General features: G+C 49.1%; 1 protein-coding gene across 1 annotated transcript; it reads right to left on the bottom strand.

The window, feature by feature from the left end:
• Nucleotides 1–17,475: 17,475 nt before the first annotated feature.
• MED10 (mediator complex subunit 10) lies at nt 17,476–23,130 on the bottom strand. Its single transcript, XM_080933604.1, has 4 exons — nt 22,951–23,130; nt 21,250–21,333; nt 19,522–19,624; nt 17,476–17,981 (listed from the first exon to the last, which is right to left on the bottom strand). The coding sequence occupies exons 1-4, from the start codon at nt 23,070–23,072 to the stop codon at nt 17,883–17,885; spliced, it is 408 nt and encodes a 135-aa protein (XP_080789730.1). The 5' UTR covers nt 23,073–23,130; the 3' UTR covers nt 17,476–17,882.
• Nucleotides 23,131–24,142: the final 1,012 nt, after the last annotated feature.

Genomic DNA, 24,142 nt, shown 5'->3' with positions numbered 1-24,142 from the left:
CTCACACACACTCACAAGCACACACTCACAAACACACACTCACAAGCAACACACACATAAGCACATACAAGCACACACACATAAACATACATAAACACACACACACACACACACACACACACACACACACACACTTGGGTGGGAGAAGGATGCCTACAGAGCACTACCCATGGCAGGAATAAGTTGAAGCATCATATCTGTGTCATCAGAAGCACCAAAGGCCACTCACAGCCAGACTACCATGGATGACCACAAGCATCTTCTGTACACCACTGGAACTCTTGCACAACTTTTCTGTGACTTATGAAACCTCAAAATTGCTTACCAGTAGGAAATAAAAAGGAAAAAAAAAAAAAACATTCATTCTAGAGAAGGTGAAAAATGTTTTCCGTACAGCTAAGATGTTCTGAAATGGGGCTTGGAGAAAATAGGACTGTCTAGTGTTCTCTGTCCATAGAATAATGAGCCCAGAGCCATCTCAGAGTCTAAAACATGGCTGCTGTGCTCGGTACACCTTAGTATGGATGCGCTGTTAATATTCCATGTCCTGCTATAGTGTCTTTCTGTTTAGGGGTATCTATAAACCTAAATAAATATGTCACAGACTATAACATAAGAGCACACAGCTAAATTCATACTTGCCCCTACTGTCAAAAATGTGTGTGTGTGTGTGTGTGTGTGCCTTTTTCTGTGAAGAAGCAGGGTATGGTGGGAGGCAGAAGCAACCCAGGGAAAGGGGGCTAGTGAGCCGTTCTCTTTAGTGAGCCTGGCAGAGAACACAGGGGCAGGAGTGTCACACGAACATTCAAAAGTTGGCTCCAGCAGCATTCTCACCCAGCATCCACAATGCCCTGGTTGCTGTGTCCCTGACACACCTGTGTGTGTCTCTATGGAGACTTCAAGCGTGGGAAGAAAAGTACACGTGGACATTTCCATCTAGTCCGTCTCCATACTTAAATGATGCTTTGGGGTGTCATTCAGGAACATGCTGTTGTGCTTAGAGCAGAGTCAAGCACCGGGTGAGCTCGACAAGCCGGGGCATCTACATCTCTACAGTGTTGACGGGTCTCAGAGCCACCGGGACACCGATTCTCTTTGATATTTTAACTTGGATGAAACCCGGTCACCAAGATATCTGGAGCAACTGCCAAATTTCGTACTGGCTGAGGAAAAAGCTCCAAATTTAGCCCCACTCCTTTACCCAGAGTTGACTCGGCGTCTTCACACCCGTGCTTCCCATGGGGCTGACGACGTTTCAGCAGAGTCTTAAACCTTGCGTTTACTTCATTTCAGGTCTTGGGGTATTCTGGAGATCCTGCTACAAAACTTAAAAAAGAAAATTGCTCGAGGTGGATGGTCCACCAAGGTCTTCTGAAAGCATTTCCAGAACCAGGCCGACTTGAAATAGCACATGCGCAGTGCGCACCTGGATTCTGCTGGCCCTGATGCGCTCAGTGTGACCGTATCTCTCACACAGTGGGCATCTCATCAATTGTGACTTATAAAGTAAATCGCCTTTAAGACTGACTCAAGAATTTGTCTATTTTGATCTTTAAACACTTGAGGTTAATAAACACTGGGGCCTTTCTAGCGTTCTTTCTCTTTGACACAAACAACTGGAAGAGATGTATAACCAACTATACCAGAAGATTGGTCAACATGCCATTTCATTGGTTGCTTGGCCGATCCCCAGAACATCATAGAGAGGCCCCCACTCTTCATTCTCAGGGTCACTTTCTGCCCATACCTGGTCTCATCTGGGAGAGCTGGAGGAAGGTGTCGGTGGCCACCTCTGGGCCTCCATTAGAATCATCTCAGGCCCTTTTAATGCCGTAGTTGGAGACAGTGACTACCAGGAATTAGTTCTGCAGAGACCTGGAGAAGCATCGGGAAGAGTGTTGCTGTTTGTAAGAAACAGTGTTGAGGGGCTCAGTATACCTCATGTTTATTTGGATATCAAAGACCCAGCCCTAGAAACAGGAGCCAAGAAGGCAAGACATGGATCTTCACGGAGTTTACAGCTTCCCTGTCTGCAGAAAACACTCAGGGAAAACACAGGTTGACTGCTAAGACATGGAGTTCTGAGATCTGGAATACTGTATAATACACGCCAGAAGGCTGGTTACATAACCCAGGCCAGCCCAGCTATGTCAGGCCAGAGAAAAACCAGAGCACAAGACCTTTCGCATCCCATGGGCCTCCCGGCCACAGTGAGTGCAGACCTGCTGACTCGGGCTCTATTTGACCCACTCAGAGAGAAATGAACACTCACGCCGGCATGTGGATAATTACGGTCCTTAAATTCCCATCATATAAATCTACACAATCGAGCTCACCTCCCACCCCCCAAAAGTGATGTATTCTTTTTTAATTATCCATATAATTACCTTCACTTTCCACTTCCCTTTACATATGCAACTACAACCTCTTATCATCCCCTGTGAAACCAAGACAAAGAAAACGTCTCCTGGAACCATCCACGTATTGATGTGGATGTGGTATTGTGAGTGTTGTGAAGGACTCCTGTGATGGATATTGTGAAGAGTTATGAACTAAGTCACAAGTGCCTTCTTCTCTGAGGCTCGCAACTCCTCCTGCTTCGAAGGAAATTCAAGAGGAGATGTGTTAGCCAGGGTTCTCGAGAGAAACAAACGTTTACAGGAGTTGCATATTAGACTGGCTTACATGATGTGGCCTAGATGGCCCAGCGGCTATCCTCACAGCCTAGTTGCCGCTTAGTCAGCAAGGCATGTGCCTTAATGGTGGCATCAGGCCCTGCAGACACAAAAGCTTCCTGGGGAACCACTGCTCTTCAGTCTACTGAAGCCCAAAGAATCTTGGAGATTGTAGCAAACAGTGAATGGTAGCAACAGGGTCAATGAACTCACCCGAAAAGACAGCAAAAGCCTTCTGCTCTTTGACCCCTTATATCTGGGCTGCTGCTGGAAGGCGCTATGCACACTTAGCTGCGTCTTCCTGCTTCAGGGAAGGTGATTAGGAAAATCCCTTACACCCATGATCTTAATCTACATAACCACCAAACGGTTATCCAGAAAACTTTTCTGACTCCAGATCCACACAAGTTGACAGCCAAGATTAACCGTCTCCAGAGGTGTGATGCCAAGATGCAGAGAAGGACAGCGCCAAGAGGTTAGAAAAGGGAAACATGGGGTAGAAAACAATGGAGAAGCCGCCATGCTAGGAAGGATCATAGGATCACAGGAGCTTGGCCGAAGTGACCAGAAGAGCAGACCACATGTAGCCTTTGTCTTTAAGCATCACACTCCCTGACTGCACATCGTGGCTCTGGAGCTCCTAAGCTGAGGGCTTTAGGCCAACGCTTTAACCACTCTTGGACTCAGTTTACAAAATGAGCACAATAATGTATTTCCTTGTAGGTCAATATCTGCATGTCCCTTCAGTGGCCCTCAGCATCAAGCACCCGTGAGCCACCACCACCAGTGGTTAAAGTGCTGCAAAGTAATGTCTTTGCGGGCTTCAAGCAGGTCATGGGGCATCTGTCCTCCATAGACTCTGTCCCCCATGCCTGCTCTTCACTGCAGCATGAAGACTGGGACAATCAGCCACTACAGAGTGACAGGGGAAGGATCAGAGCGACTGACCAGCACTGGCGCTTGTGAATAGCAGTGAGTCACAAGTAAGACATATGACAAGCAAGGGAATGAACACGAAGTCATGGCTGCTATGGAACACAGAGGAATGCACAACACATGGAACAGGGAAGGAAAGGCTGGAGCAGGCAGAGGTGGGGAGGGGCAGGGGACGCTCACAGTGGTTCTGCCCAGCACATGGTCTCATGGGCTCCTCCAGTAGAAAAGCCAGCAACTTGTTGGAGAGGAGGCTGATACCTCTAGAGTTGGGAGGAGAAAGACTGTGGTAATGGGTGATGGAGGGGGAATAGAAGAAGAAAGAGGCCCCTAGTTAAGTCCAGGAGAAACACATTACAGTGCAGAGGACTCTGGTTTAAGGGTTCTCCAAAAGTTCACATGGCTCCAGTATATCTGTCACTCTATGCAAAATCCTAAGAATAATGTCACTTGAGAGGAGTCCAAGAGTGACACAAGATCCAGGGCTAAGGGGACTCTGCTGGCTACACTTTCAGTGCTTCTCCTGTAATTGTTGTTCGATTTTCAGACCCATAAGAACCACAGTGCACAGGACTCTTAGCAGCTCAGTACCACACACTTACCAATGGTGCTTAGAAGGGTTGTACCTTAATCTACATAAAAAGACTGGAAATGAACAATAGAAAGATTGGAGTTAGGCCTGGAAGAACTCCACAGGAACCCAAACTAGTCAGCCTTCTGCCTTCTGAGTAGATGTCAGTTCTGTCAGGTGGCGTGCTAAACCTATTGGTGATGTGTACACATACATCAGATGTATTGACTTTTTTTCAGTAAATATAAATAGACAGGTGGGTAGTTGGATGGATGGATGCATAGATTGTATTCTACACATATGTGGACAGAACAGAATGGATGACAGATAGGTGGGTGGACATGTGACTGAATCCCATCTACTGGTGAATGGAGAATGAATGGATGGATGGATGGATGGAGGGAGGGGTAGATGAAGGGAGGGAGGAATGGACGGATAGAGGGAGGGAGGGTGGAAGGGTGGGAGGGTAGAAGGGAGGATGGATGGAGGGAGGGAAGATGGATGGAGGATGGATGGAGGGAGGATGAATGGATAGATAGATGGATTTAATGTCAGCTATTAGTTGACAAATAGTAGAAGGTATGAGGGAGGGAGAGATGGGTTGAACTTCACCTATTAATGGATAGAAGGTTATAAGTGAGACTAGATGTATGGATGGAGAATAATACATTATATAATAAACTTTTAAGTTGAATATAAAATATGCAACCTCAGTTTCCCCTCTACAAAAAACAAACAAAACCCAATGTTTTTCTATAGCTCTTATCTGTTCCTACTATAATTTTAGCTTGATAACTTAGACAAGGGCATGATCTTTGGCCATGCATGGCTTCATAAAGTCTTTGCAAAGTCCCTTTGGTCTCCACCTCTTCCCTTCCTGGTTTCCATCTTGACTCATAGACTGTAGGCTTGTGCCAAGCCAACATTCCTTCACCTGAGTCTCAAGGCCCCCAGAATCACCACCATTGTCCTTAGGAGGATCATCTCAAAACCCTTTTTCCATCTCTTTCTATTTCTAGAAATCCCATACCCAATAGACACTGAGCTATTTCAGGATAATACATCTTTGAAATTACATAGATAATGTAAAAGATTTGTTCAAAGTAAGACAAGTAAAAGAAGAAAAGTCTCCTATCTCCACTGGACCTCACAGGACAGAGGATCAAAGGTTTACTAAAAACCCTGCCTCCAGGGCCCCTCTCATCAATCCTGAAGGACTCCCAAGGTCACAGTAACTTTTTGAGTGCCAGACTGCAGCCCAACTCAATGCCTCTCACTCACAGAAACACAACATGTCTCTGCTTGAGGCTCATTGCACAACCTCACTTGGATTCGTCATTACATTTTGTAACATGTTTTCTAGCCTGTGAATGGGCTAATCCTGATATCTTTTTAACTTTTGGTAATAGATTCTTAGTCACCTCAAGTGCTGTGTGATAGTTTAACTGTACACACACATGCATGTGCACACACATGCAAGTGCACACACACACACACACACACACACATACACACCATGAGGTAGTGAACCCATGACAGACAGAAGCAATTGTGTGAAATGCTAATAGAAGGAATGCCACAAGGTTCAAGAATGAAATAAGTTTAATTGTCATGAATTTATATTAGAACCAGAACATTGCCCTGAACATCACTAAAATGTGTTATATGTCTTGTTTTCACAACTATAGTTAGTGTTCTGAGCCAAACAGCTGACCCGTGTGTATCCTCAGCAGGTCAGTGTAACTTGCAAGGATATTTTTGCTAGATAAAGCAAAGCAAGCAGCATGTGTTTTCCTAACCATTGGAGGGCACTATTCCGGTCTATTATGAGATTCCCGTCTCTTATTCCTCCAGAACACAGTCAGCATAGAAAGCTGAACACTTAGTTTTATCTTCTCGGGATATATGAGAAGCCTATGGTACACTCATTCATTTATGCATTCAGTCACTTCATTTGATTTCATCTCTCTGTGTATGTGTATATGTATGTGTGTGTATGTATGTGTGTGTATGTATGTGTGTATGTATGTGTGTATGTATATGTGAGTATGTATATGTGTGTATGTATGTAAGTATGTATGTGTGTATGTATATGTGTGTATGTATGTGAGTATGTATATGTGTGTATGTATATGTGAGCATGTATATGTGTGTATGTGTAGGAGAGAGAGGGGAGAGGAAGGAGAAACTCAGGAGTCTTATGTGTACTAAACAGTTGTTTACTACCCTCTCCTCGTGCTTCTGAATAAGCCAGTAAGCCCCACATCCTTGGCTCACTCCAGTCCAACTCTGCAGCCTATGACCTTCTCCCCATGAAAGTCACCCTTACACAATCCTCCCCATGCCTGGCTCTGGCCCAAAGGCAGTCTAACCTCATCATAGCATGACTATGTCTGCAAAGACCCTGTTTCCAAAGAAGGCCCCATTGATAATGGCCAAGCTTAGGGATGCACTATGTTTCCTAAGGACATACCCCAACCCATAGCAGGTGTTTGCCAGCTGCAGGGTGGAACTCTAGCCCAGTGATGGGACCCAGAGCAGGAAGCATGGCTGCTAGGGCCCAGGCAAAGATAGCCAAGGCAGATTCACCAGCAGGGCTCTGTTCTTCTCTGAGCCTGGGATGGAACCTTCCTACTTCCCATACCTGAATTTCAGATCCTTGCAGAGGCAAGGTTCCCAGAGGGCAAACTAAGAGCCGAATGTAGGGAGCTCACAGTCGCTCCCTCCTCTGGTAAAGAGACCAGAGTGGTGTTATGGGAAAACCTGAAGGCTGGGATCCAGCTGTTGGAGAGCTCAGCCCAGGCCTGCCGCTGAGCTGAAGAGAACCAAGCTCTCAGTTTCTTATGAAATGAAATTACCGATTCTTTTAGCTTTAATCTTTCTCCAATACGCCATCCTCCTGACACTGTAGTTATACATGCCCCTTGTCTCTTCTTGGGGCAATTATGGCGCTGATGGAAGCTCTTTTGCTGAGTTTCTCTGACCATCCAGGGGCTAACGTATGAGAGAGCCACTTTATCATATGGTCCTCCAACAAGTTCCTCCCAAAGTCAGAAAGCCACATACAGGGTCAACGCCAAGAACTAAGGACTCCCTTTGCTTTTGAACATGCACCGATGAGATTTAACCAAAACAACAGGATTCACCTGCCCTAAAATCAGAGCCGGAGAGAGTGGATAGGCAGCCAGTGAAAGGGGAGTGGCCAAGTAGACGCCAGGAACATGAGGAGCAACAGTTGTGTTGACTCTCAGCTGCATGGCTCATCTCCTGGGGGCGGGAGGGAAGGACACCAGCGGACCTGAATCCCAAGCTCTGTCTACAAAGGGCAGGTCTCAGTAGCCACCCCACGGTGGAGGAGTGAAAGGGGGTGGCCAGAAAACAGTCCCAGGACCCCAAAGGTGCAGTCTGCTCTTTACCAAGGGGTAACTCAGACATTCAGTGGCGTGGATAGCACAGACCCTATAGAGAGCTCATGAACCTTCATTTGTCTGGCATACATACTCTATACTGTATTATTAATAACAGTCTTCAGTGCACAGAACGGTATGAGAAATAGGAGGCAGAGGATGTATACATGGAAACACTCAGCAGCACCAAACATAACACGACAGGAAAGTGTTAACTGTCAGTCGGACATCCATCCACCTCTAATCTGTAAGCCATGGTCTTTACCGCCTACTTTAAGCACTAGGAAATAGAGAATATATTTTTCTCATGTACGGCACAGCTACGTGTGGGATATTGGCCATACACAGCTTCAAAATCATTATACACGCCAAACCCATCAACTAACGAGCGGACAACTAACTCTGCTTCAAAATAGCCTTGCAAATTATTTAATAACAGGTGGCCTTTTTACGGCCACAAAGTTACTCCAACAATAGTATCCCCCCACCCTGGGAAGCGGCCACCACAGGTCAGAAGCAGTGCTCTCCAGCAGTGTGGTTGCTCAGAACTAAGGGTTTTCCCTCCCGTGGCTGCAATTCTGATGACAGCAGCAATGGAGGACAGAGAGCGTGTGAGACCGGGATAAACAACGGTCCGAAGGGAACCGGCGGTGGGCTCCCTGTGCGCTGCCTCCGCCAGGTTTCATTTCACAGGATTATGGGAGGGCATTCCCTGGTAAATATCACACACTTCCTCCGCACGGTCGCACAGGCTCAGCAAACACTCAGCACTGTGCTCATAAGCAGCTGTCAATCACCCTGAGCTGCTGGGTTCAGGGCTATGCCGTGCCCTCCCAGAGAGTCTTGACCACAAAGATTGTGCCTGACCTGTCAGTCTCCCCACAGAGTAGCTTCTTTCTCTCTGCTCCACCTACTGAGAAGCAGGGCAGTGTCTCGGGGAAGAGTGGACAGTCCAACAGGGTTACCAGTGCAGCAGGAGACTGTGGTCCTGGCTTCTACCTGGACTGTCTTCCCTGCCTAAGACCATAGGACCACAGGGCCAGCCAATCAATCAGCATAGTCCCAAGTGTTTCTCCAAACCCTGGATCTGGTGACATATGTGTAGAGTGATTCCTGGGGTTTAGCCAAGGAAACTGGGTCACCTCAGCAGCTGCCTGAGCAGTTTTTCATTAGGTCTCGGGGAGTCCATGACACCCAAGGAGTTCTCATTCTGGGCAGTTGTGCATGTGCAGCAGGGAAAAGCATCCCTCGGCCAATGGCATGCACATAGGAGCTTAAGGTGGGTATCGAACCAAATACTACCAATAGCATATCATCTCGTGGCTGCATTTCCTGGGTGCTGACCATTGGCTTCGTGGGCCTAAATTTCAGATCTGAATTACAAACTATCTGTGTTTCTGTAAAACTCAGCCTAACCAGAAGAATGATGAAGTTTATACCACCGAACAGATGTGAGGTGCCCAGAGGAAGAGCTGACCGAGCAAAGGGGCCTGTGATCTGAAAAAACACAAGGTAAACATCCCTGAGAAATCAAATGTCAGCCAAGGTTGTCCTCTAATACATACACACACACCACAGACACACCACAGACACACCACACACAAGCACTATACACACACACCACAAACTCACACATACATCACACACATACCACACACTACACATATACACATACCACACACACACAAGCACTACACCACACACACACTCACACACACTCACACACACACTCACACACACTCACACACACACTCACACACACTCACACACATACACACTCAAACACACTCACACACACACACACTCACACACACATACACTCACACTCACACACACACACACTCACACACATACACACTCACAGACACTCACACACTCACACACACACTCACACACACTCACACACACACTCACACATATACACACTCACACACACTCACACACACACACACACACACACACTCACACACACACACACATACACACACTCACACACACACACTCACACACACACACAAAGTGAGGAGACCCTGAGCATCATTTGCTGGACACCTGAACCTGTCTGATTCTAACTAAATACATTGTTAGTGCAAACAGGAAACACTGACCCATGTGCGTGCTGTGCTTATAAACAGGAGCCTGGATGGCCATGTCCAGCACTGCTGGTCTCCTGGAGGCGTGCATAGTGAGGGGAAAATGGGTCTGGGGTCCAGAACTGCATCCTGTATGCCCTTCACATACAAAGAGGACATGTGGAATGGAATTCTCTTCGGTGCAATCTGTTTCTGCCTGGTGTGTATAAATAGCATTTGTACAAACACAGGTCTACTTAAACGCAACAAGAACAAAAAAAAAAAAAAAAAAAAAAAAAAAAAAGAAAAAAAAAACAGGCTCAAACCGATGCCCTGAAAACCATGGTGGATAAATGGGAGGCTCAGCTCCATGTGCTGACTCAGACCTTGGCTGCTCACCGTGGACAGCTAATAAATGGTTATTAATAAGAGCTGCGAGAACAGCCAGCCAGCCGCCGCTTACTCCTGCAACCCAATTAGCTTTCACGGCAGGGTGCGTGCTCATCAGAACGGTAGCCTTCGGTTTTCACTCCTGCTCCCGACCCAAAGCAGCCAGACAACAGTGGGCACAAGAAGTCACCCTGTGTCTTGCTTTGTGCCTCCGTATTGTATGTGACTCAGCCCCACTCTGGGCCCCAGCTGCTGCTTCGGATGGAATGGGTGGATGCTGCGCTAATGTCTCTTTGGGACACTGATGCTCCAACCTGCCACCTTAGGGTACATGTCTCCCCCATTACGAGGGGGAGGGTGTTAAGGGTAGAGCAACGGGTTGAGGAGGGAGGGTGGAAGGGACAGTTGTCTCCATCCTTAGTCCCCAGACAGTCTCTGGAAAGGGCACATGAAAGACGTTGGGAGAGGAAAAGGGCATAGACAAGAAAGCCAAGAGAGAAGGCAAGAGACCGTGGGAGAGAGACTGCAGATGCTGGCTGCTGTGGGGGAGGGGTGCGTGTGGGGTGAGGCGGCTACAGAGTCCATCCCTAAGAGGAGGAAGACACTTCAAACAGCAAGGAAAGGACAGACAGCAGTGGCTGAAGAAAAGGGGGAAGTTTACCATGTCCAACCCTGGAAGGCCAGGCCCATGAGAGCCCACTATAACAGCCAGCGATGCCTGCTGTGGGCTAGCCTCAGGCTTTCCCTACTCACCAGCGCAAGGGGTCCGGAAGCTCCTTGCAATGTTATACCTCCAAAGTATTCCCCTGCCCCAGACGCAGAGGACCCACACCCTGCCTGCTCTGTCTGACTGCACCTTGCCTGGCCAGTGTCTCTGCCCTCCCTTGCACTCTGTGACCTGTAGCATGGACACTGTGCGTGTGGAAGAGCCTGTGCTAGGCACCTGCTGTGTTTATTTTCCATGTGTGTATGTGTGCTGTACATGCACGTGTATGTAGATTTATGTTAGGGTGATACCTGATGTGCGTGCATGCTCACATGTGTAGGGGTGCATGTGTGTGCAGGCAGATGTTCAGATACGTGTCTGATTGTATGGAGGCTGGCATGGGGAAACTTCTTTGGCTGTTCTCCACCCCATTCACTGATACACAAACTGCCTAGCTTAGCCAGTGTGCCCTGAAATCCTGTCTCTGCCTTGTGAGACACAGGGCACAGACGAGGCACTAGGCATTCCAGTCCTCAGGCCTGTTGACAAGCACGCTGCCCACTGAGCCATCTCCTCAAGCCCTACACGAAGCTTTTCACTCCCCCAAACCTTCAGACACTGCTCCTGAATCTGCTGTCAACAACCTTTACCCAAATCCTGTTCAGAGCACTATCCCCGAACACACCTCAGGCCTGGACATGTCCTCCCGCAGAGGAGTCCCCCTGTCCTTACACAACACACAGAAACCTTAGCTGGTCAGGGAGAGGGGCATCAGGAAGAGATGATCATTACAAAACACCCAGGAATCAACTGCAGGAGCAAAGGGACAAGCGCAGAGCCGGGGGCAGAAACGAGACTGGAGCTTGCACACAGAAGGGACCGAGAAGAGGGTCAGCTGAACCTGAGGCCAGCAGTGTGGCAGCGCTGGAGACCCCCCCAGTGGTGGCCCCGCCAGTCTTCAGCTCTGCTGGTGACTGATTCTGTACCAGACAGTGCTGTACACAAAAGCCAGAAATCAATGTTCCGTCGGTGGCCCCTTGTCTCCTCAGTCTGTGTTCATGTTTGGTGGCAGCGGCTGCGGTCCTTCCTGTCCTCATTAGCATGGAGAGTCTGCCACAAAAACCAACAGGCACTGCACCCCTGTGACCCCAGGTGTCTCCTTCCTGCCTTACAGTTCATGCTGTGGTCAGTTGGGAAAATAGCACAGCAACCTATGCACCAGCTCGGAGATGGCACTGCCTGGCCGCTTGGGACCCTCACCACACAGAGCCAGTGCTGTGTCCAGCCTGTGGGTTGGTCGGGCATGTGATCTACAAAAGAATTGTCCAACAAGATCTCTGTGAACCAGGACCAGCCTTCAATCAAGAGGAAGGTGAAGGAAGCAGAAAGGCCAATCAGACGTCCCTGGTCTTTGATTGATTGATGCTAATGAGACACTCATTAGAGAGGAGTGGGGCCAGCCCTCCCTCCTGCCATCCTGTGTGGGTGTTCTCCCTGAAAACAGCAAAGATGGAGCCTGATTAAAGACCGCAGCACCTCCATGCCTCCCCGCTACACAGGCCACTCCCCCCAGCAGTTGCTCAACAGGCCTCAGGAGACCACATCACTAATCATGTCTCCGAGATCAGATGTGGTGAGGTCTCAGGCACCTAGCCAAGCCAGGCAAGCTTTTACTGGTAACGCCCAGATCAAGACCAGAGTGTAATAAAAGAAGATAGTTACAGTTTAGCATGAAGCTCAGAGAGTCACCAAGAAATCCTGTAGGTGCAGGGGTGTGGGGCTCCTGAGCCCAGGCCTGGCTGTGATTCCCAGGTGGGTGGGGCCTGTGGTGTTTCTCAGGTAGTGGAAGGTTTGAAATGAGCTCCAGTTTCTACCACCGCAGGTTGTGCCTTCACACCCCTTGTTCTCCTCAGACTTGGTGTAGCTTCTTGTGGCAGATTCACACCCCAGGAGACTTCCAATAACAGAAACTCTGTCTTGCTTTTGGAGGCCAGCAGCGTACCCTCCTTGGTCTGGATCCCTAGGCTTGCTCATCTGTTCCGCCTTGTCCCGGATGAAAATCATAAGGCTTGCCCTGTTCTAGGCTGACCTCATTTAACTTAGTATTGGGGTCTGTTTACAGCTCCAGATCGCCATGTCCCTAGGTTTCGGGTGGACTTTAGTTTGACAAGATGTTACTATTCAACTGAGTGCAGAGGGGAATCCACCATCATCTGCAGCCTCCATTCCACAACTCTCCTAAAAGACTGGATAACTACACATGCATATGCACATGCACACAGAGAGCAAGCATGTATTTTCATGTATGTTCATGTATGTACATATAAGGACATGCCAACAGAGCAAACTCATGAATACATACACGTTTGTGTGTACATATATCCACCGAAAGTAAGCATTAAACATGTTTGTGTGCATATACATGCGTGTTTAGCAACAGAACAAAACCATGAATATATATACGATGTTTCTACATGTTCGTATGCACATATTCACATAAAAGTGGACATCCATGTGCATCACATTTGAATAACCTGAGAAATTATAAACACACACGTGTTCATGTATACATACATAATACTATGTTGGAAATCATTCATATAGGTAGTACTTTCTCTAGCTGTTCTTGACAAACCGCCTTCTGAACCAGAACGGGACCAAATGGGGCTCTGTGAGGTCCCTTGGAGCACATGTCCTGCAGCTGGGAAGAATGCCAGCCTCGTCACAGGGAGTGGTGACCAGTGTCACCTGTGTGCTAGCACATTCTGCCCGCCACATCCTTGCAGCTCTAAGTAGCCCCTGACCCCAGTAAGCTCAGGGCAGACATCACTTAGAGGCCCCTTGAATGGAAGGCCGCACTCACTCAGATGTGATACAGTTGCCACACACCCAGGCTGGGGGCAGCCTGAGGAAGGCAGGCAGTGTCCATCTTCCCCCAGTACTGTCTCCCGCCATGGCTGGCCCTCCCTCCTGGTACAGCACCCTCCTGTCAGGTGAGGGGGTGGCCCTCTCACAACTTACAGAAGTCTTGCCTGCAGTTCACCCTGAGGTGAACCGGAAAAATCCATCCTGGTCTCTGGCTACCTCTGTGGGGAGAGAGAAAGCCCTCAAAGAGCCTGAGGATTTAGTGGACTAGCAGCTGCCATGCAGTCCCATGGTACCTAAGGATGACTGGCTCTGTCGTCATGGAAAAGAGTGAGTGACGGACCTAAGGCCTCTGTGCAGTTGGTGGCAATACTCAGCCTCCTCAGGACAGGATAGACAGTGTCTGCCCATAAGCCAGGAGCTGAGACTCGGTCCAATGTCAGCAGCGGCACTAGGGTCGTAGTGAGGACCATCACCAACCACACGGGCTTTGAAGGATCTCAAGTGAGGCGGAGACACTGGACCCCAAACTGTGCCCACTCGGGCAATCCCAAGCAGGTCAGCATCGAGACCCCACACCCACAGATTCACAATTAGAGGGGCATGTGCTTCCATTTCAACTCTTGAGGACACCTTGCGGTACCGCATTTGGGGTATTGGGGAGGCTCTTTATTTTGCTGATCTGGGAAACTCCTGCAGGCAGCAAGCAGGCAAGATTTCAGGACGCGGTGCAGACAACCTGGAGTTGAGGATGGACGGGAAACCCAGCCCTCCCAGCCAGCCACACCAACATGAACATATAAGCCCAAGTGGGTTGATGCCATTATTTCTAGGCTCTTCTAAAATAATCACATCCTTTCTACACACCTGGACCAGAAACTAACCCTCTGATGACATTGCTGTTCCATATGCACGCTCCTGTAGAGCGAATCTGCCTGACAGCAGACATCGGGGCTCACGGAAATAGCTGCCAGTCAGCCCTTGGGTTCCAGCACCTCTCCCGACAGACATGCTGACATGTTTAGAATGACATACGTGCGTGCATCTTATCTGTCTGGACCATGCATGTAACAAAAAGATGTAACCCATTATCTATGCCTTTTGAAAGGGTTCTCAAAACAATATGGCAGAGCTGTCTGCCAAGCCTAATCAGTGTTTATGGTCAAAGGGCCTCAAGTTAGCTCACAGAGCAGGGAGGGGGAGGGCTACTATGTAAGGAGGGACTTCAGATGTTCACATGCAGACATTTCCAAAGGCTCAGTGTGCACATCTCGGTTTGGCTGGCGCGGTGGCCAATGTGCATGTGTGCCCCTCCCCCACGGGTTCCCCAAGTGCGGTCTGCCCATGCCCAGCTGCCCACACCAAGCTGGCTGCCCTTCACTCGTGGCCTCTTTATCCCTGTGCAGCCTGTCCCACCTCCAGCAAATCAGTATTACTGATTTTTTTTTTTTTTTAATTTGGTACGTGTGCAGCAAGACCATCTGTAAGGATTCCTGCTTTCTCGGGCTGTGGCTTTCACTGCCTCCCCCAGTTTTTCTTTCCTCTTATGAAAGGCTAATCAAATATTCTCTATACAGACCTGCCTCGAGTGTGCTCACTGTCCTCAGCCATCCCTCCCAACCCCGGAGCCGCCTGCCCTGGGAAGAACAGGACAGGTACTGGCAAGAGGCTGACTCCTCAGACGGGTGGAAGAACTCAGGCAGCACCAGATGAGGCTGGACACAGCCACCACTGCCAGGCACTGCATGGCCAGACCTGCCAAGAGGGTCATGTGGGGGACTGGACGGTATGTCCCCCCAAATCAAGTATCTTTGCAGACAGCATGTGAAAATCTAGGGAACATGCTTTGTGTGCAATGACAGCATCCTTAGGAGACCCAGGGAGGTCATGTGGTGACACACTGGGAGTTGTGTCGTGAAGCTTGGGCACATCTGCAGCTGTGACAGAGAAGGCAAGAAAGGCCCCAGAGGGAGGAGGCTCTGCCACACCTTGATTAAGGAGCTCTGGCCTCCAAAGCAATGGGAGGATTAGTGTGAATGGCACCAGACTCACACGCTGCCCCAGTAACCCCAGGATACTCAAGGCAGGGAGCAAGAATCCTGGAGACCTGAGTTTTCCCTCCCTCCTAGGAGCCTTGACTACAATCTTGAGCTATCCTTTGAGCTCAGATGAGAAAGCACAAGAAAATCCCACATCAAAACTTCTCTATTAATCTAACATCTTTTCTAGTCTGTTCATTTACTGTCAGTACCCCGACAAAGTTTTTGGGGTGGCACTTTTATTCCTATGAAGTATCTGGGGAAACCTCTGGTTTAAAAGAGCTGACAGACTACAAGCAAGTAAAATTCTAAGTACAACTTCAGGGGCCCATGTCTAGATTGTGTCACCAGCCACACGTGCCTGACCTCACGCCTGCCTGCACAGGTCATTTCCTACTGTGGCTGCCACACACGAAAACAGGACTGTCACCCACAGCTCTGGAGGTTGGAAGTTTTTAGTCTTTAGGAGGAAATTCCCTTTTTTAGCTTCTAGAGGGTGCATGCCAAGCTTCCTTAGCTCATGGCTGCTTCTTCAAACCCACAATCATGGCTTCCTTATCCACCCCTTCACTTACCTCAGCTGTTTCTCCCTCTTGTACAGACCACTGTGGCTACACTAGGAACCTCTGGAAACCTAAGCTTACAGCTACAGCACCTTACCGTGTGCCAGGTAAGGCCGCCATTTTGCAGCTAACAGAATGATGACACAGGCATCTTTAGGGCCCATATGACACCAAGGCACAGCTGAATAAACTAGTAGAGATTATGATCCCGTCATCAGGAACTACCGTGACAGTAGAGAAGCAGGCTGAAAATGAAGACCCGGTGCTTTGAGACTTGACTAACTAGGCGCCGTGACACAGGCAAGCAGGCTTGCAGTCTGAGGTGAGCTAAAGTCAGTGTCTTTACACTGCAGCCTGCTAGGTCAGAGGTAAGGAAGTGTGTGCAGGCTCCTGAAGAAGACACGTGGAAAGAAAAGTTGGTCGTGATAAGGCTAGGACGCACTGAGGAGGATGTGTGGATTAGAACCTGGAACCTCGGTCCAAGATGGAACCATGAGCTGAGTCTGTCCAGGCAAGGGTAGTGACACTGATCTGGGAAAGCCAGCTCTGAGAGCTCCTACACCTCAGCTTGCAGGAGGCCAGAAGGGACCTCCCAACAGTAGGCAGACGACCACCTAAGCTCTCAGACACACACGGAATACAAAGCCCCTAGCTTATGTTTCCTGAACACATGTACGCTGATTACGATACCCTCGGCCACTCTCTGTGCCAACATGCATGTGCTTTCTGACCACCACACAAACCACTGTTGGCAGACATCACTGCCCTTTATGTATCTTTCCATGTCCCCCACAACTGTGAGAAAACAGACCATTGCTTTTCAAATGCCTAGTCTATGGAGCGTTGTTACCTATCCCTCCCCCTGGGCAGAGCCAGCTTCAGGCTCTCAGCCCATCTTAAGCGTGAAACCAGCCTCATAAGCACTGTCTGATGCTCTCCCAGCCCACAGATCCACTGAAGTGAGGCAGAAGTTGCAGCAGACTCCCTGGACTCCCCGTGGCCCATCCTCACACACCGGCTGAGAAGAGTCGCTCTGTAGCAGATCCCAATTCTGAGGAGTCTGTGTTCTTAGTACACACCTTTAAGAAAGGCTGTGGGGAGGGAGTTCTCAGCTGCACTTAGCTCTTCTACCTATACACCTGAAGAAAACATTGTTTAATTTAGATTTTAACATTTAAGGAAATTAATAGTTCACTGTTCTATAAGATATGTTGTTCACATTTTTAAAATGTTACAAGAAGTAATTACATGGAATGGCCATGAAAAACTTGACTTTATTATGTCTAGTTGAAACCCATGAAACCAGTTAAGTTCTTATGCACATCTGAAAACGTGAAATATAAAACCAAGTTTCTCTTATAGATAGTTAACAGAACAGCGCACATAAAAAGAAAAAGTCAAGTAGAATCCCAATCCCATGTCACATTTCAGCAAGGCTGTCTTCCTGCCTGTTCCCCCGGAGAAAGAGGGGTCACCAAGGGTCTGAGAGCTGCAGGGACAGCTGGGACAGCTCTGCTCCTCCAGCCCCAGAGGCCCACGGTCAGTGATGGACACAGGAGGTAGGGCAAGGCCAGTTCTCATGGCTGGAAGGCAGCATTGGCAAGCACAGCTTCTCACTGGGTCAGTCCGGTTATTAGAAGGATGTGGGCATCTTCACACACTTAGGAAGGTGGATGATCTTCCCCCCGAATACTCCGATACTTGGCCATGTCTTCTGGAAACACTTTAGAAAGTTCCTGAATCAGCAGGCTTTTAAATTTCTACAAACAGAAATAGCTGTGTCAAAAAAAATTCAAGTTATAGACAAGAAGCCTAAAATACCACTGATCCACTCAAAGGGATGAAGCCAGGTCACTTATCTCTGACAGTTAAAACCCAGAGTCAACTACCAGATGTGTGCAGTGAACTGTGTCACAGCGACAACCCTCTGAAGAGGGACTGTATCTTTAAGACAATTCCTTCTGGCTAAGGAGGAAAACCTCGAGCACCTCCAACCAGATGCTCCCACCGCAGTGGAGAGGACTTCTGTAGGCAGCACACACCAGAATCCCAACACTCAATGAAGCAGGTACTCACCAAACTACAGGTCACTGTGCAGACACTAAGCTTTCTCCAGCCCTGGAAATGCACTATCTTCTTCTCCAGCCTCCCACCCCTCAGCTGTCTTCTCCTGGTCTAAAAACACTTCGATGCCTGCACCTGAAGCCTCTGCTCTCAGGACCACAGAGCCAGTGTCACAGACACATGCTGCTCCAGGGCAACTGAAAACTGTAACCGGTGCCCACTGAGGACATGCAGGCTGCAGAAGTGAGCCTGAGACTGTCACCGATCTCATCAAGTGCTACAAGTGCCCAGGGAAGATTAACCACATGGGCATTCACCAGTGGGCAGTGCACTCCAGCACTGCCCAAGGCAGGGAGTGTAAGACACAGGTAGGACAGAGGGGACTTCTGCCAGGCGTCCAGCAATTCCTCAGCCCAGACTGACAGGAAAGATGGTGCTCACTGTTAACCTGACCAACCCCACTTCTGTAGCATGTGCTTTGACGGAGCCCCTTGCTCACTCCACACTGCCGGCTCCCTGAGCTGCCCACACACGACACACGCCCAGCACATGTGAGCCAGGCAGGCATCAGGCAGGTAGTAATCAGCACAGGCAGACCACGATGAGTGTAGTTAGCAGGCTGGGTGGACAGAGGGAGGAGAGAAAGAAATACGGACGCCCCAACCAGCACACTGGGGAAGGAAACTCCAAGGAGGGCCAGCTGAGCTGAGGAGGCTCACTGTGCAAAGGAACATAAATTCTAGGCCGAGCAGAACACAACCCAAACGGCCTGCTGGCGAACAGGGAGCCCAGAAAGCAGATGGGTACATGGTGCCGTCACTGCAGCCACACTACACCCATCTGAAAAGCACCATCAGTGAGCTCCGTGAGAAAGCTGTAGTTCACTCAGCTCCCTACAGCCAAGTGTAAGCAACAGTAAGGAGTCCAGGGGTCAGACACTGGAGACTGGAACATAAACCACCCAGAATCTGCCAACTGCAGCACCATTAGCACGGGACAGGCCTCCAGTCAGGTCTACACAGAATCTCCACAGGCACACTGCAGCTACATGTTACATGAGAAGTCAGACAGAAAAGCCACACTGAAAGCACGGCTGGCCAGGGAGACCAACAACTCGCTTCCCACAGGACTACGGCTCACTGACACTCAGCGTGACTATTACACAGTAGACAGTACGCAGCAGTCAGCAGACAGGGCGCTCTGCTGTCTGTGCACACGGCTTCCTTGCTGTCTCACCTTCATTGTGTCGATCTTCCCCTTGACTTGTTCGTTTTTAGCTAAAGCCCTCTCCAGGCATTCTTTGGTGTAGAGCTGAGGATTCCGACCTTGATCAATGTATCTGGAAAAAAGTAAACACACGGCTGACGCACCTAACCTGTTTGCTGGAAATTAGGACCAAAAAAAGAAAAAAAATTCCAGTAGACAGATACGCCTTCACAGGACCTAGTCCAGGAACCAGGTGCGTTTAAATTCTTGAATTTCTCCAAGCATCTCTTCCTATTTCTTCTAGCAGCTCAGGACAAGCCATACCATTCACATTTCATTCAAATGCAGTGCATGAAAAAAGAACACAACACACTTCCATACGACCCTTTGGATTCCCAAACAGCATGGTAAAGATGCTCTATGTTGAAAGCAGTGCAGGAGCTCACATCTGTGACAGGCAGCATGTGTGTCCACTGAGTGGGAGAGGGTGTTCTCAGTACACTGCCTCATTAGACAGTGACCTAACCCTACAGGGTGTTTCTCTCCAGTTAGTCCACAGTGCAAACCATCACGTGACACTGTCAATACTTTTACCCAAAATGTCATCATGTCCTGATGTCATAACCCACTGCCCACAATATCCTCCTTTTGCAGGAACAGACTGCTTGGATATTTCTGTACAGTGGGCAAATCTGTATCAACAGGTATATTAATTGTTCGTTATAAAGGCCTTCCATTAAATTGGCCTTTATGATCAAAACAGAAGTACCGATTTGTAGGATTTGCATCTCGTTTTGACAGTTGTGATGATGCAATGAAAGCATTATCTGGTCACTAAGTCAGTGCATCTCCAGCCACACAAGGGCATGGAAAGCTTACATCCATGTGTGTTCAGTAAACTCTGACCTCTGTGGATGCACAGAGCCAAACTCTGGGCTGAAGCGCTAACAGTTTTCGTTATCCTTGCTCTGGAAAGTCCATGTGCTATCCAGTGTGCACTCGCACAGTCCTGGGAGCCTGGAGATTCCTCCCATGCTGTGTTCACAGTACATTTGGGAATGAGCTAAAGGCACCAGCTCCCTGGAGTCTGCAGACCACTCTCCTCCAAGCCTCTGCTCTGACAGGTCTACAGGACTCTGGTAGAAAGACACGTCCCTACAGCCACTTGGACTGAGATCTTCCTCCCAACAGAGGAGGACCACCTCCCAGACTCAGCTTACCACGGGAAGCTTCTCAATGGCCAGCCTAAGTAATTTTGCCATATTTTTACAGACATATAGATATAGATACAGGAATAGATATAGGTATAGCTATAGAGAGACAGAGATATAAATAACAACTCTTGTTTTGATTTTCAAGACAGGGTTTCTCTGTCTAAACCTGCCTGTCCTGGAACTCTCTATAGACTAGACTGGCCTTGAAGTAAGAGATCCATCTGCCTCTGCCTCTGCCTCTGCCTCTGCCTCTGAGATCAAAGGCCTGTGCCTTCACACTCAAGTGTGGCTCCTAAGGAATTATAAGGTTTTCCTGTGGCCTGAAGGCCTTTCTCAATTGAACACAAACCTGTTTTTATATACCTAACAAGTTTTTAATTTCTCATTTTTCACATGACACTGTTCCCAACAACACAACCCTGGAGTGGAATTTATCCTTTTTTAACCCCACTAGCCCATGACCACCCTGGAGGACTGGCAGTCCTGCCTGGGGCACCTGGGCCACACCTCCCTCACACTCACAGAGAGCCCCAGTGATACTTACTCGAAAACTTCCAGAGGCACTGTGATATCATGCAGCTGCTGCCTGCACTTATCTATGTCCTGTAAGCCCGTAACAATGAAGTTCCTGGGAAAGAGGCAGAGTGGGGTGTGGTTAGTGGAGAAGACAGCACAGCACACCCCAACACAGCCGCCACTGTGCCTCAAGTCCTGAGGGTTAAAATGGCCAAGGTCAGGGACACCCGGGAAGATAGCTGAGGTGGCAGCTGGGGATGAGATAACCACAGGAACTGAACAAGGCCGGTCTCAGCAGGCTCTGGTCTGGGCAATGCTCCGGCTTGTTCACAACCCACAAAGTCCTCCTGAAGGGCGATACCACAACTCTGTACCTTAGCTAACATCTCAGCTGAGACACATCCCTGCCCCTGCTTTAAGAGACTGAACTGTGGGTAAAGATGGTTTCTGGGGCAGTGTCCCATTCCAGAAGAGACCCCGCTGGAGGAGGGCAGAGAGACTTCCAGGCCCAGACACTAGAGGCAGGCCTTGCCTTTCTGCTGGACAAGCTATGTCTCTGCTGGGGCTGTGCTGGCTTCCTTCTCCCAGTCTACTAGATGAACCTCAACTGCCTGCTTGCTCTGCCTGCACCTCCATGTTAGTTTTCTAGCCCAAGAGCACACGCACCAAGGCAGCTCAGTGGCTGGGACCAGAGGGAAGTCAGATGGTGTCCGGTGCTACCCTTAATAGGCTTTCTCACCCCGTTGCTCACACCTGAACCCTTAATTGCCACAGGATTCCCGGGACACGTTTGGACTTACAAAATACACTCAGATACTCAAAAATGTTTCCTTCTAAACTCAGAAAGGAGGTGAAGGCAGAGCAAAGCTTTCTGGAGTGCATGTCACTGAATGAGGTTTGAGGGTAGACATCATGGAAAAGTGGGCTCCAGCTTAAGCACAGTACCCACAGTCTGCAAGGAAAAAGCCCGTCCCTACTGGGTTGTACTTCGGCTCCCTCCAGAACCACCCCAGATTATCTGACTGTCTCAATTTCTGGAAAGTGTCCCATATAAGTGGTGAGGCCTTCTCAACATTTTGTGTTTCCCTGCAGGCCATTCCAAGGCCAGGGGGCGTGGCCAGCACAAGATGTTGTCAAGAAATCAACTCTCTGTGGTGACCTTCTTCCACAGCCAGGCCTCTGCAGCAGGTGGCCCGGGGCCCTCCGGTGGAGCATGCTTCTCTTTGGGTCAGGAGTGAAGTCAAGCTCCCCAGTGCGGTGGGGTGGGCTGAAGTGTAACGTGGTGCCTACCTCCCTTATGGGATCAGGGTAATCCCAGCCTGCCCTGGAGGGTCAGAGTGGTGTCAACATCCCCTGTGTGGTCAAGATGGATCCTCCTCCTGTGATCTCAGGGTGGAACCGGCCTCCCCTGGGGGGTCAGGATGGAGCTAGAACTACCCCAACCCTCATGGGGTCATGACTGAGCCTCCTCTCCTCTGGGGTGAGGTCAGATTCTCCTCCCCAGTGGAGTCAGTGTGCAACCTGCCTCCAGAGGGGTCAGGATGGAGCGGGCTTCCCCTGGTCCCCTGGTCAGAACGAAACTCGTCTCCCCTATAGGGTCCAATCAGGAAGGAGCCGGCCTCCCCTGCAGGGTCCAGGGATGAACGCCAAAGAGCCCCAGTGGGGTCCCCAAGGCCAGAGGGCAGGGACTCCGCACAGAATCGCCGAGCCCCGCCGGGCCGTCACTCACAGCTTCTGGCTCAGTCCCGCCTGGCTGCTGGGTTGGAAGTCGCTGACGATGATGCCGAGCTGCCGAATGTTCTCCACGAACTTCTCCAGGTGCTCCTCCAGGTGGTCAAACTTCTCCGCCATCGCCTGCTCCGCCCGCCTCTTAGCCACAGCTACCAGCGACTCCCGTTCTACAGTGCTCACCTGCTTCCGGCTTCCGGCAGCCCACTTCCGTTTCCTAGAGGGCGGGACCTCTTCGGGGGCGGGGCCTGGCCGCTGTAGGCGGGGCATGAGGCGGGGTAAGTCTTAGAAGGGAAAACCCTTTTGGAAGCTTCTAACGTGCGAGGGGGTGGGGGGACGTCAACCTAGAAAACACAACAGATGCATGTGTAACGGAGCAAAAATGAAAACTCTTGGCTGTTACCTAGCTTGTTTCAATGAATAAAAATCAAGTCTCATCAGAGAGGAAAAGAAGAAAGCTAGAGTGAAGGTCAATAATTTAGATACAGTGAACCTTGCATGCTCATAATCTGGAAAGCTTGGGAGATGTAAGGAACTTTCTTTAAAAAGATAAACAAATATCTGAGCCCAGTGAGGCGGTTGAGTGGTGAAGAAGCTTGCTACCAAACCAGACAACCTGAGTTTGATCTCCAGGATTCTACATGGTAGGAGGAGAGAACAAAATTCTATAAGCTACCCTCTGGCCTCCATATAGATGATGTGTCACAGGTATGTCCACACACAACATACACAGAAGCACAATGCATAACAAGTAATTGTATTTAAATTGGAAAATCAAAATAGAGCCATGCTTTTTAAAGCTGGCCAGGAGGCAACAATCTCTTTTAAAAGAAAAAAAAGAAAAGGAAGAGAAAGAGAGGGAGGGAGGGGAAAGGAGGGAAAGAAGGAAGGAAATGCCTAAGCCCTGGCTGATTTTCACCTCACTTTTAAAATTAATCAAACATTAAATAACAAATTATTTCAAACTTCTGCAAACACTTTTAAGTGCTAGTAAAGGAACATTTCACAACTCAATTATAAGGGGTGGTGATTTTGATATGAAAATCAGTCCTGAAGGACAAGAAGCAAAAATATAAGTAAACCTTTCAATTTCCATGGAAGGAGAGACAAGAAGACTAGTGAGAGAAGAATAGGGGTGCCAGGAGATGTGTAAGGGTTCTCTGTTAGTCAGCGTTCTCTAGACCAGCAGAACT

The sequence above is a fragment of the Micromys minutus genome (genome assembly GCF_963924665.1).
Source record: "Micromys minutus genome assembly, chromosome: 20".
NCBI lineage: Eukaryota > Metazoa > Chordata > Mammalia > Rodentia > Muridae > Micromys > Micromys minutus.
This window is presented reverse-complemented; position numbering and strand designations above follow the sequence as displayed.